A 14,276-nucleotide genomic window follows, 5' to 3' on the forward strand; every position below is an offset into this window, starting at 1 on the left:
CTCACTGAGGTTGGACAGGAAGTGAACGCGTGATGTTCGAACACGGCCATTACATGAGGTAGTACAGACTTGTAACCAAGTTGTCCTGGTCCAAACATCACATAACTTCATTTTATCACTAAGAAAATGCACAAAATGGTTTAACCATTTAAATAAGGTTAAAAAAAAGTATCCCAAATCTTTAAATGTATCCCTTGGAAAATGCAAAAGCAAAGAAACGGCAAGACCTGGACATTTGTAGATATTTTTAAATAAAACCCAGCCGGATGGACCGAAAAGGAGGACGTGTCCAAGGAAAACATGACTCATGGCAACCTTAGGTTAAGCAATTGGTTCACACTCTGTCTACACTACAGATATCAGTCTATGGCCAAGGAACTACTTCATTTGAAATGAGATTTATATTCTGAACATGAATCAGAACATGAAGCTGCAGTTTAGCAGTACTTTGGGTCTGAATTTGGAAAATTGAACAGAATCTCATACAGAGCACGCATGCACAGTGAGGTAATTGTTTTAATCGGTCTGCCTGTCTGGCAATCAAGCAAAATTGAAAATAATTCAAACAGGAAACTTACTGCTTTTAAGGACATCATAAAAGAAACAACAGGCATGAATAACACATGTAACGTGTTAAGGTGGTGTAAAAGACGCTTCATAAACGGCGGTAAACTTGCAATTCAATGAGCATTTTTTCTTTTCTTTCTACATCCTTTAACCCTTATATTATTTAAATTGGATTTATATATAACACGAGATTATAGAACACAAATCGCTTTGTTGGCACTGCCAAAACCCTCCAGTTTAGCAGTACTTGGGCAAAATTTTACACCATCTGACCAATCAAATATTTGTTTTAATGTTGAAGGCTCCAGTCACGGACTATACAGTCCTCATCAAGGTCAGGCCTTAAATAAAAGAACTGCATAAAGAAAAATAAGAGAGAGAGAATGTAAAGGTGAGCAGTGAAAATGAGTAAGAAAAGCGTACGGTGAAAAGCGTACGGTGAAAAGCGTACGGTGAAAAGCGGCCGATGAAAAGCGGCCGATGAAAAGCGGCCGATGAAAAGCGTATGACGTTTGTTTGTAAGAAAGAGGTTGAAGCTGAAGCTGAAGTTTGAGAGAGTTTAGCTGAAGTTTGAGAGACAGAAAGCAACACCAGCAATCCTGACACGGAGAGTGCAAGATGGATCCAGCCACCACTTTAACGCTTCTAAGTCCGAATGGTAGTACCACCCTTAGCGTTTGCTGTCGGCAACCTACTACCCAAATAATTTACCGCTCACACCCGCAATGTTGGGAAATGCACGACATGACAAAGTATGTGGACACCCCTTCTGGATTGTGGATTCAGCCGTTTCAGGCACACCTATTGCTGACAGGTATATAGGTGTATATATATTGTTGCGGATCTCGAGCCCGTCAACGTACAAAGGGGGGTTAAAACCCTTTTCCCCCTCGGGCCTTCGAGTCTACGAGGCCGCGACCCACTTTATACTCGTGGGCCAGATTGCAGAGCAATTCCAGCCGCCACCCCCGTAGCGAGCGTGCGGAAGGGTATCGGGTCGAATCCCCACGTACCTTAGATACACACGCTGCCACGAGAACGGGGACTGGACCTCGCACGAATCGCGCTGATCTGAGACGCCGAGCAGTTTGCGTGTCACGTGACTCGTGCCGTTAATTAATTATGATTGAACCCGATTGAGCGGTTTTATTCGTACAGTGCAAAGCCAATGGGTGGAAATGACATGAACGACCAAATGGAAAGAAGAAAACAGGTTTATTATACAATTTACAAGGATCAGGGTAAAGAGACACAGAGCAGATACTTAATCGGTCTTACCTAATCCCCAGACACGGGCCCACTCACTCACGAGGGGAAAAGAAGGAAGGAAAAGTACGCGCTCCAGGCGCAGTCGTTGGTGCCGTTCGCCCCGGTCAGCCCGCTGGGCGTGTCCTTTGGGATGTTCGCAGCACGTGCAGGGAGCCCAGGTAGGAAGGTCATTGGCGTAGGTGGCCCCGGGAGAGACAGTCCTCGCAAGCGCGATTAATAGGCAGCAGAGTGCAGGGCAGGGAGAGTTCGTGCACACAGAGCCTCGATGACAGAGAGCTCATTCGGGAGCAGTCTGTCACGGAGGAGGATCTCGGAGGAGGAGCGTTCGTGGATCCGGCCCGGGTTTTATATAGCCCTTCCCCAGAGTCTCACCCGAATGTTCCAAGCCCCTCCCCTGGCGGTTGTTGTTAGCCACTCCCTTGAGCTTCCATTGGCTGCTTGCCACTTACTGGCCACTCCCCTGCAACTCCTACCTCGGGCCTCCCAGACTAGGTCCAGGCCCTAGCACATGGTATTCCAGCCCAATTGAGGCCTACACTTACTGGCCTGCTCAATGCATACTAACACAGGAAAGGACTATGCTTACATTTAATAGGAAATAACTAAACTAAAGCGAGGTTACATGTTGTAATGCAACTAACTAAGAGGGGGGGTTACCTTTATTCTCACAACCGCAACACTACCCCCCTCTCTCACCAGACTCGTCCCGAGTCGACCCCAACATCAGAACGACCGGTAGAGTCTGGCATGCAATTTTACTCTTACTTTTAATGTGACACATAGGTGTAATCCCCCTAACATTTATTCTGACCCATGTGTGCGACATTTTTAACACTAGATATGTCCATCCTAATGCGTTGAGCAGCTATTCTATCAGACTCACACCCACAACTATCCGAGTATTTCTGGAATTTTGTAAACTACACACAGCCGGTGGGCAACATTCTTATATTTACAGGCACATATATTTACAAGCACAAACTGAATCTTTATTTACAATGCGATGACCAAGGACCTGTACTTTAGGAAGAAATTGGAGGAGAGAAACAAAGCACTCAATGTGGCACTTGCTGCTTGCATCTTGCATCTTCAGTGTGCGGCTAACAAAACCGGCTGGCCCTGACCGGCATACAGGCCATATGAAGCATCAGGGCCATCTAAATCTTCCATCTTCCTTCTTGGCACACAATAGCACACAATTTCTTTATTTCTCATTGCCCAACAGGGCCACTCTCACGTGGTCCAACTGCGTGGCGTCAGTGCCACTCAAGTGGTCCGAAGGTGCAAGATAATTTGCAGTAAGATGCTGCACAGAAGAGGTGCGGGCCACAAGGCTTGTGGTCCATAAGTGCAGCAAAGGTGCAGCAAGGTGGGTTTGGCAACAAAGTGCTGCACAGTTCGGCCTCCAAAATGGTCCTGGGACAGGGAGGGAAGACAAGGCGCAACAAGCAAAGGGAAAGGCACACGGTAGCACACGAAAAACAAGGTGACCAGGCACCACCATACCTGGTGCGGTGCGAGGGACGCGGAAGAGCGAGCATAGCAAGCTCGTCCCTAACCGTCCGTACCCCCCCACCATTGGCTACACCACCCTAGCCCCCCTTGTATTTACAAATTCGGCTCTATGTCTTGTCTCCCATAGCCCCCTCTATACCAAATTCGTCCCCAAATCCCTCCCAGGAAGGAAGGGATGGAACAGAACAATGTCTCACTCACGTCATGATGCGTCTGACTACTCAAGCGGCTTACAGAGCCCTGGTGTGAAGCTCGTCCTCCTCGGTGACTGGCTGTGGATGGTGCAAAGGGATCTCACTTCCTAACTACACTAATAACATTACTCATCTAAACTACCCGGGGTCGTACCCTGCCAATCGGCCTCTTTAAACTGTGGTTCTAAGAACCCAAATTCCCATTGCCCACACTGTGGTGCCCTCCAAATTTGGGTCTCACTCCGAACGAATTTTCTCACTGTGCCCTCGCACAATTTCGGGGCTGGGTCGTGTGGCTCCACCAGCAGGTCCACCTACCTGCGCACCTCCGCCACTGAAGCCGCCTCCCGAGCTTGCCTGCTCCTCACTCTACACTAACCGGGGAAGGCCCTCCCTGGCACTTAACCCCTCTATGCCCAACTCGGCATCGAGCAACCCGGGTCCTCCCCTGGGATCCTCAGGCCCCACTCAAACACTATCCTAACCGGCTCCCAGAGCCTACCTGCAGCCTTACCTGGCCGACGAGCTACCAGTGACGGAGTGCCCCAATAACCACACGCACTAATTAAGCCACACGCCCAGCCATTCCACAGTCCACTGCACCCTACAAAACACTTCTTTCCACTACCTGCACCACAGGTGTCAATATCCATGTAATTTACCTATGCCCTCTACCTGGCTTTACACTACCCACCCATGTTCCATTACATAAAATCAAGCACACAGCCATGCAATCTTCAGACAAACATTGGCAGTAGAATGGGCCGCACTGACAAGCTCAGTGACTTCCAACATGGCACCGTCATAGGATGCCACCTTTCCAACAAGTCAGTTTGTCAAATTTCTGCCCTGCTGGAGCTGCCCCGATCAACTGCAAGTGCTGTTATTGTGAAGTAGAAACGTCTGGGAGCAACAACAGCTTAGCCGCAAAGTGGTGGGCCACACAGGCTCACAGAACTGGACTGCTGAGTGCTGAGTGCTGAGTGCTGAGTGCTGAGTGCTGAGTGCTGAGTGCTGAGTGCTGAAGTGCTGAAGTGCTGAAGTGCTGAAGTGCGTAAAATCATCTGTCCTTGGTTGCAACACTCACTACCGAGTTCCAAACTGCCTCTGGAAGCAATGTCAGCACAACAACTGTTCGTCGGGAGCTTCATGAAATGGGTTTCCATGGCCGAGCAGCCAAGTCTAAGATCACCATGCGCAATGCCAAGTGTCGGCAGGAGGGGAATAAAGCTCGCCGCCATTGAACTCTGGAGCAGTGGAAAGGTGTTCTCTGGAGTGATGAACCACGCTTCACCATCTGGCAGTGGGACGAGGTCCATACAGAAATGGTTTGTTGAGATCGGTGTGGAAGAACTTGACTGGCCTACACAGAGCCCTTACCTTAACTCCATCGAACATCTTTGGGATGAATTGGAACACCGACTGCGAGCCAGGCCTAATCGCCCAACATCAGTGCCTCACCTCACGAATGCTCGTGGCTGAATGGAAGCAAATCCCCACAGCAATGTTCCAACAGCTAATGGAAAGCCTTCCCAGAAGAGTGGAGGCTGTTATAGCAGTAACTCCATATAAATGCCCATGATTTTGGAATGAGATGTTCAATGTTCAGGTGTCCACATACTTTTGGTCATGTAGTGTATCTTGAGTCGGGCAAAATTGTGGCTCGTAGGAAATGTAGATCGTGCTCGGAAACGGAAAGCAAGAGTTGAAAAGACCTTCTTCATGTCCTTTTTCTCAGGACTTATTGGTGTTCTATGCACTCTGCTTTGGTGTGTGTGTTTGTTTTTTAAGACCAAACTCAAACTGGGACCGCTCTAACCCAAAGGACTTTAATCTGAATCTTTGAAACAAAACATGCATTTAAAACCCGGCTCAAAACATTCGATTTATTTGTCGAATGTGAAAAGGTGGTCAGCTTCCAATGAGTGAAAATGAGTATCTCCAATTCGTAATAATGGATTGGGGTTTCAGTCCAGCGTGTTCATGGTCCATCGATATTAAGAGGGGGGTGGGGAAGAGAGTTACAGATCAACTTCAGCTGCATTTGTGTGCATAATAAATGGATGGCCCCCTCACCATCACCTCGTGAAATTCCAAACCACCCATTCCTCCCGCACCCCACACACTCCCCCCAACCACCCAAAATATAATAATAATTATTATTATTATTATTGCACCCGTGTTCGAAGAAAAGAACCACCTTTAGAGGCCATTTTCCCCCACAGAGCGGGGGTTAGCCTTTTTTGGGCACTGTTGTCCCCTTTTTGAAGCGATGTTTTATGGCCGGATGCCCTTCCTGTCGCCAACCCTATTGGTCGCCTCTTACGACACGCAGGGAATTACCAGTGAACTGGTACTCAATTTTCGGACCTCGGAAGAATGAACAGGCTGAATCAACCCCCCTGGAAATAATTCAGCAATCAACCGGGATTCAAACCCAGGATCCTAGGATCCCAAGCCGGCATCCTAACCACCAAGCCAACACCAGGCTTCCGTGTACGAAGGAAGCACTTCAAAATGTGGCATTTTTTAAAATATGAAACTGGCAAAGCCTCTAAACAAACGAAAGCCTTTAGAATTACCCTGTATAATTACCGATTAGAACCCTCTAGAATCACCATTTAGAACCCTTTAGATCCCTCTAGAATTACCCTTTATAATTACCATTTAGAACCCTTTAGAATTACCCTTTAGAATTACCATTTAGAACCCTTTAGAATTACCCTTTAGAACCCTTTAGAATTACCCTTTATAATTACCATTTAGAACCCTTTAGAATTACCCATTAGAATTACCCATTAGAACCCTTTAGAATTACCCATTAGAATTACCCATTAGAACCTTTTAGAATTACCCTTTAGAATTACCCTTAGGAACCCTTTAGAATGACCATTTAGAACCCTTTAGAATGACCATTTAGAACCCTTTAGAATGACCATTTAGAACCCTCTAGAATCACCATTTAGAACCCTGTAGATCCCTCTAGAATTACCCTTTATAATTACCATTTAGAACCCTTTAGAATTACCCTTTAGAATTACCATTTAGAACTCTTTAGAATTACCATTTAGAACCCTTTAGAATTACCCTTTAGAATTACCCTTTAGAACCCTTTAGAATTACCCTTTATAATTACCATTTAGAACCCTTTAGAATTACCCATTAGAACCCTTTAGAATTACCCATTAGAATTACCCATTAGAACCCTTTAGAATTACCCATTAGAATTACCCATTAGAATTACCCATTAGAATTACCCTTTAGAATTACCCTTTAGAATTACCCTTTAGAATTACCCTTTAGAATTACCCTTTAGAATTACCCTTTAGAATTACCCTTTAGAATTACCCTTTAGAATTACCCTTTAGAATTACCCTTTAGAATTACCCTTAGGAACCCTTTAGAATTACCATTTAGAACCCTTTAGAATTACCATTTAGAACCCTTTAGAATTACCATTTAGAACCCTTTAGAATTACCATTTAGAACCCTTTAGAATTACCCTTTAGAATTACCCTTTAGAATTACCCTTAGGAACCCTTTAGAATACCATTTAGAACCCTTTGGAATTACCATTTAGAACCCTTTGGAATTACCATTTAGAACCCTTTAGAACTACCATTAAAAACCCTTTCAAATAACCCTTTGGAATTGTCCTTTAGAGCGTATTAGAATTATGCTTTAGAACCTATTATAATTACCCTACAGAACCCTTTACAATTGCCATTTGCAACCTTTTAGAATTACCCTTGGCAATCACCCTTTGGAATTATCCTTTGGAATTATCCTTTGGAATTATCCCTGAGGATTAACCTTTAGAATTAAACACGGTGGGAGAGAACGAGATAGTCTAGTAGGAAGACTAGGTCCCCCTGCACCCCCCGGAGATATACTTCTAATCAGTGTTTCTAGATTGGAAAAAATGTGTAGAAAATGACTAGCTATGGCCCCAAGCTGAAAAAATGTCCCACATACCATTTTTATGCAAATTACTGCTGCCATTATCAAAAAAACGATTTTTGACATATCTCAGCCAATATTGCAGATAATTGAAAAATGAAGGTGTCTAGACCCATGTTTTGAAGGGCATAGATCATGATAGAACTATTCATAACATGATTACATGTGTCTATGGTATACTAGTATGCTAATTAGTGCTTTATTTACAAAATAATCACAGTTTTACGAAATAATAGACTCATATTAAGGTCCGTCTACACAGACGTTAACACAAAGTTTTATTTTTCTAAATATTACAACTGTCAAAATAGTCCTAGCACTCAATGTGACCACTCTTCTCTTGCTTGTTTTAGATAAACATCATTAGCATTAGTGATTCTACACTGAGTCAGTCATCATCATTTTCATCGAAATCGTCAGAGTCAAACTCTTCTTCTCCTTCCTCTTCCTCCTCCTCTTCGTGCTCTCCTGTGTTCAGAAGATCCACCAGTGAGGTTGGTAGGATGGGACCACTGGACCACATTGGTTTCAACAGTCCTTCATCAGTCCTTATCCATCCTTGCTCCTCATAAGGTTTTGGCTTTTCGATGATAGGTTGATCGGCTCTTTTGTACAATGCTACGCGGTGGTTCACACGCTGGATGTGCGGCTTCAGGGCAGACTGGCATGGAGGAAGGCGAGCCAGATCAACCTTGGACTTGGATGTGAGGGTCTTGTCCTCTCCCATCAATAGGTCGTAGTGGCATAGACTGTGTCATTCTCTGCTGGCGGTGTGAATGATGAGCCTTCAGGGAACTTCGGGCCAACGCGAGTAAAGTGCAAGGGTGGGAGAGTTTTTGGTGTGTCGACCTTCAGGCTACGCTGTTGTGACCTATTGATGGTAGGTAGCATTCGGTCCTTGCTGCTCTCGAACCCGGGCTTGACCTCCTGCACCATGATTCCTCCAGCACTGTTTACAATGTTGCTGCCGTGCACACTGGTAGTGGTTTTATTCAAGTTGTCCCACTCACAGTGGAATACAAGGTTGCCCTCTCCTGTCACAATTTGTGGTGTACGATAAGTTGAGACTTCATCCAGGACCTTGGCGAGAGCAGTTTCCAACTCCAAGGCGAAATCGTAGCTCTCAGAGTGTCCAAGCCTGTGTAGTATTGTGGTGAGCTGTTTGCTTCGGAACAGGTGCCTTACAGTCACACAGAGGAGAATGTGCTTTGGTAACTTCCATTTTCCATCTGACACTGCACGGCACAGATCTTGTCCAATGGAGAAGACCAGACGCTTCACCTTTTCTGTCTCGATGCCCTCCTTGCCAGTCATTAGCACGCTGAGAAAGCGGACAAGGTCTGGAGGTAGGATGTCTTCAGGATTGAGCTCCATGTCTTCAGCTGTTGGTGGCCATGGTTGGTCTTTACACTCTCTGAAAGCCTGTAGAATACCCTGGCGAAGTTGGAGGGCAACATTTTGGTTCTTGTTTGTGCTTCCGAGTGTGAATGCTCGTGCGAGAGCATTGGAAACTGTTATGTTTGAGCTGTGCACAAGCCAGAAAGAAATGACATCACATTTGTCATGATCAACCTTCGTGAAGTGGATATGCTCCTTGATTGGGTCATTCTGTAGGCGTTTCAGTAGTTTCTCTGACCGATAATTTGAGTTCTCATATCCATTCAGTTTCAGTTCCTCGACATAGAGCAAGCGCAAGGAAGAAAGCTGTAGAACTTTATTCTGCTGGATGACCTGGGTTTGAATGTGTTCCAGTACTGAGTTGAATGCCTTTTCATGGGCGGCTGACATGCAAGCCTGCTCCTTTGGTGCTTCGGCTCTGTGAATCGCACGCTCATAGTTGTAGAATGCTGTGCGGAAAGCTTTAAAACATGACGGATGGTGTTTGGCCTCACATGCAAAGAGGTCTTTGTTTTTCACCTTTCGATGGAGTCGATAGAGACCCATTTTCTCAGCCCGTGTTTCGATTTGCTCCCATGCATTTTCTTTGTTTTTAAAGGATGGGAAGGTTGTAGGCCTCTCAGTATTGCGATGAGCATCTTTGGTCTCAACTTTCTCACAAAATATACACTCTGGCGGGAAGATGGGTTCAGCAGAACCTCCTGGTTTACGAGGAGAGTGATGCCATGATGAGGTTGATGGCCCTGGTTCTGTATCATCTCCCAGACGATGAAAGTGGCGGACAAAGTGCTTATAACACTTGCTGTGATATCCTACTCTTTCTAGGTCATCAGGAAGAGTTGCCGGGATCTGATCACATACTGATTGCATACGACATGGGGAGTCATGCGGTTGGTTGAGACGTCTATCCCGGATCTTTTGAAGCAGTTGCAGTTTTTCTGAAGCAGATCCTTTAATTTTACGGAGGGGCGTGAAATCCCCATGATCAGACATGGATGGTACATGAAGGATGCATGTAGGAGGAGAGCTTTGGGCTGCAGGTTCTACACTCCGTTTTCTTTTGGGCATGCTTGCTGTCGATGTCTACCATCACTGTTAAATGACAAATAAGAAATCACGAATGATGTTAAAAGTGCCTGTGAAAGGAGGCTCTGAGTTTTCAGTGAGGTAACAGAGGTTCTGAGTCATGTTCTACACTAGGGTACTTTTTAGCTGACTAAACCATGTTTAGTGGCATCAAAAGTGCTAATAGCTAAAACATCTAAATTCTTCCACACTAACGTTAGCTATCTAGGCCAATGAAACATTGTGCTAAGTTACTGTAGCTAGCTCAGCTGTCGTGCCTCTTTCTGGTTCAATTCATATACAGAAGTCAACAGATATGTCTCATGTTTGGCATTAACAAAAGTTTAAGTTACACCGACATTAGGAACATACTGTACATAGATGAGGCTAGCTTTAACGTTAGCTAACATGGTGCTAGCTGGCTCAGCTGTTATTCTGCCTGTTTATGATTTCATGCAGAAACTGAAGTCAAGAGTGTGAGTAACATTATAGTTAGCATCTTACCTGGCTAGATTGGAGGATGAATACCAAGAACAACACACAGATGGAATGGAAGACTGAACTTTCAACTGATGTATTCAATAACATCAACGTTACCAATTGATACGAGCGCGCGACATTACCAATTGATACGAGCGCGCGAGCGCGCATGTTACATGGATGGAAATGTAAAATGGCAGCTATAGCAGCACTAATTTGGATCTCTAGTCTGTCATTTCTGCACTGTGATTGGATAACATAAAAAAATATGTTTGGGAGTTAACAGCAGGAGTTGGTAGATTTTACGTGGGCTGGGTGAGAAACCTTTAAATAAGCAAGTGAAAATCTCTCGCAATACAAAGTCAATGGTGGGAAGAAAAGTTGAGTGGTACCAATGTTACTGCCAATGTCCCGCCCCTATGCAAGACTCAGGAGCATCTTGTTGACATTTAACCTTGAAAATACCTGGGTTTAGACCCCTTATGTACCATGTTAAGTTATCTGCAGTATTAACGTATCCTTATCATTTGTAAAACTGATTATTTTGTAATTACAGCATTAATATGCATACTAGTATACCATAGACACATGTAATCATGTTATGAATAGTTCTATCATGATCTATGCCCTTCAAAACATGGGTCTAGACACCTTCATTTTTCAATTATCTGCAATATTGGCTGAGATATGTCAAAAATCGTTTTTTTGATAATGGCAGCAGTAATTTGCATAAAAATGGTATGTGGGACATTTTTTCAGCTTGGGGCCATAGCTAGTCATTTTCTACACATTTTTTCCAATCTAGAAACACTGATTAGAAGTATATCTCCGGGGGGTGCAGGGGGACCTAGTCTTCCTACTAGACTAAGACGGGTGCTTTTTCATTTTTGACGGACGGACATTGCCAAATGCGACTGCGACATTTAAGCGACTTCACCGCTTAAAAATCAACAATTCTCGATCTACGACCTAAAACACGAGGTATAAAGTATGATAATTTCACAGAATTACAATCTATATACTTTAAAGTAATTGGATAAGATTATTTCATAGCATGCAAACTAAAATACAAAATTAAACAATTGCAGAGACAGCACACCTTGCCAGTCCGTGGCCCCGCCCCTCGCTCAACGTGGACAACGGTTTCCATCAAGAACGTCAACAATCATGGGGCAGCATCGAACACGTGTTTTTATTTCCACCGCAAACTTTTATTACTTGATATCATATCCTAACAACGAAGGACGAGATAATGTTAATTGTTGTATGGAAATTAAAAAGTATCATTATAGCAGAACGGCACAGAGACAACATTTCAGGGGACAACTTGTGCCTTATTCACCGCCTCAGTAACTCTGTACAAATTACCTTTAGTTAGAGCTAAATTATAAAGATATGTAACTATGTACAGAAAAGGAATATAATAATTTGTTTAGTTTCTTTAACTACAAAAGGAAGGGATAATAAATACACATTATCCGTTGATAGTATCAGAATTAACCACCGTTATGTCATAATCAATAAAAAGAGAATGAACACGTCATTCATGGTGTGCATGAATGAGTCACGATACGGAAATTAAAGCAAGAAAAATATTAGTTAATGGCTAAGTATGGTTACTTACAGAATCAACAACATCCTTGTCTGATGAGAGGAAGAAGAAGGGTGTCAAGCGAAGAGGAAAACATGGGAAAAAAAAATTTTTTTAAAGGATAAATGAGAAGATGAAAAGGAAGAGCGAACGAAGTAGAAGAATTAGCCGTCGTGGTGACGAAAGTGTTGTGGCCCGTTCGTGTATTGCAAGGTAAATGATAATCCCACTTTGTACACAAGAGGGCGTATGAGGATGGAATGAATTAGAGTCCCTGTATATAGAGAGTTGTGTCAACTCAAATTTGGACGCCATTTTGTGTCTAAGTGTGTCGGATTAGATATACATGTACATTCGCGATATGGGGTGATATATTCTAAACCTGCTAAAAAAAAATTTACTACACATATTTAGTCTTATTATTACATACAGGTGATATTTGTTTTTTCAAAAACTCAGCTATTGCCGTGAAAAAGAGCTGTGTGGTGATATTAAAAGTGGTATGGCAATGCATATTACAAGCCAACACTGCATATAAGAGCTAACATTATAAGTAAGACAAACCAATGCTGTCGTTCTCTGAATTTTAATAACTTTTAGAAAGGAGTGTGGGCATATCCAATATTTTTTAAAGGGTGCCGAGAGCAATTCCGGTGTAGGACTTCCAGCCGACATATAGTCTAACACACTTAAAACAAATTCTGTACGTGGTATTGCCATATTTCTATAGTGTACAACTTTAGTTTTATCGACATTTATATTCAATTTCCATTGTAATGATTTAACAAGCTGCAAGTCATCAGCTTCTGTCTCTGACATAAGGAAAACGTCATCGGCATCTAGTAAGATTGAAACGTTCATTTATTACTACACCCTTGCCCAGAACTCTGATGGATATTGCCTGATCGATTAATATGTTTCATAGCTGGCGACTTAATTAACACTTAATTTTCGACTGCGCCAAGCCGTAATTAAACAGAGAAAAAACTTTAAAAAATACCTGCAGTGTGCACGGTTCGTCTAGTCGAACAGATATGGAAAAGCACAGATAAGACGTCGTATTCACCATAACTTGTTTAATTTCCCAGAAATGTCCCAAATTTGTCTTCTGACTTTATCACTTGGAAATCTATACATCTTATATTTCCCAGATTGGTTTGAACAACCAAAAGCAGAACAACCAGTCATTTTGTTTGGCAATAAACAACATTCCCGTACCAAGCTGACGTTCACGCACGGTGAAGTTAGACACAAAATGGCGCCACAAAATCACGTGACCAGAAATCTCGGGTCAGCGCAAGGCGCAACTCTCTTTATACAGGGACTCTAGAATGAATGAACTGAAAATATTTTCAATTCAGTGGATGGAACACGTGTTCGGGTCAAAGAGGAAGAAGAAGAGTATACCTATGATTATGCATTAGTGAAGCTTGTGTCCTGCAGGCCAAACACAACAAAGGGCACAGTCTACTCTTCATTGGGCTATTGGAAAGGATGCAGATCTATTGGAAGATCCTCTTTTCAAATACTGATTCATTGTTCAAGAAGCAAGGAGACCTACAAGTGATTATAGAGGATGTCCGCAGCCATTAATGAAACCTTAAGCTATGCTGTTGTGACGAAACACGACAACAAAGTAAAGCCCGTGCAGGTAGTAACACTTAGGACGAAGGATTGTTGCTGGTCAAAGAAAGACAAAGATGTATAGGCACCCCTTTCCAATTTGGTGGAATGTGAAGATCCAGGAAGGGAAATGTTTGTTCTTGATTTCCTGGTTTTCCCATTTCACTTAGCTTGCTTGGTTGAGCTTGTCTCCTTCTGAGTTCCTGTATGTGTTTGAAACAGGAGAGTTGAGACAGTGCAGTTCTTTCGCTAATAGGAGGTGCTGCTTCTTGTACGGCTGCATACTGTGGGCAATTGAATCCTATACAGGAATACAGCGCCTTCTTATTTCATGAGTCTACCGTGGGCGTCATTAGGCCTGCTGCTGGTAAGGTATTCCAGGCTACGCTGATCTTAACACCACATAACTGTTGACGACATTGTAGTTGACTTATTTGGTGTTCTACCTTTAGAGCATGGCCATGGATAGGATATTTTCTGCTCACCTTAAGTAGTCCAGTAGACCTGTCACATCCTGTTGACCAGTAGTTGCAAGTCCATGTGAGGTTTCCTCATAGTCTTTTCTACTGTAGGGGAAATAGGTTGGGAACAGACTTCCCACAGTGATTGGGAAA

General features: G+C 43.5%; 1 protein-coding gene across 1 annotated transcript in view; it reads right to left on the reverse strand.

Annotated features, from left to right (window-relative positions):
- The window catches only part of LOC137436219 (G2/mitotic-specific cyclin-B2), a 126,885-nt gene extending 115,274 nt beyond the window's left edge, over positions 1-11,611 (reverse strand). Inside the window, exon 1 of the mRNA XM_068129948.2 lies at positions 11,548-11,611. Within this exon, the coding sequence (XP_067986049.2) occupies positions 11,548-11,598 (51 nt within the window). The 5' untranslated portion in view covers positions 11,599-11,611. The remainder of the gene's footprint in view (positions 1-11,547) is intronic.
- Between the last annotated feature and the right edge of the window lie 2,665 nt (positions 11,612-14,276).

The sequence above is a fragment of the Myxine glutinosa genome, chromosome 11 (genome assembly GCF_964187855.1).
Source record: "Myxine glutinosa chromosome 11, kmMyxGlut1.1, whole genome shotgun sequence".
Classification (NCBI taxonomy): domain Eukaryota; kingdom Metazoa; phylum Chordata; class Myxini; order Myxiniformes; family Myxinidae; genus Myxine; species Myxine glutinosa.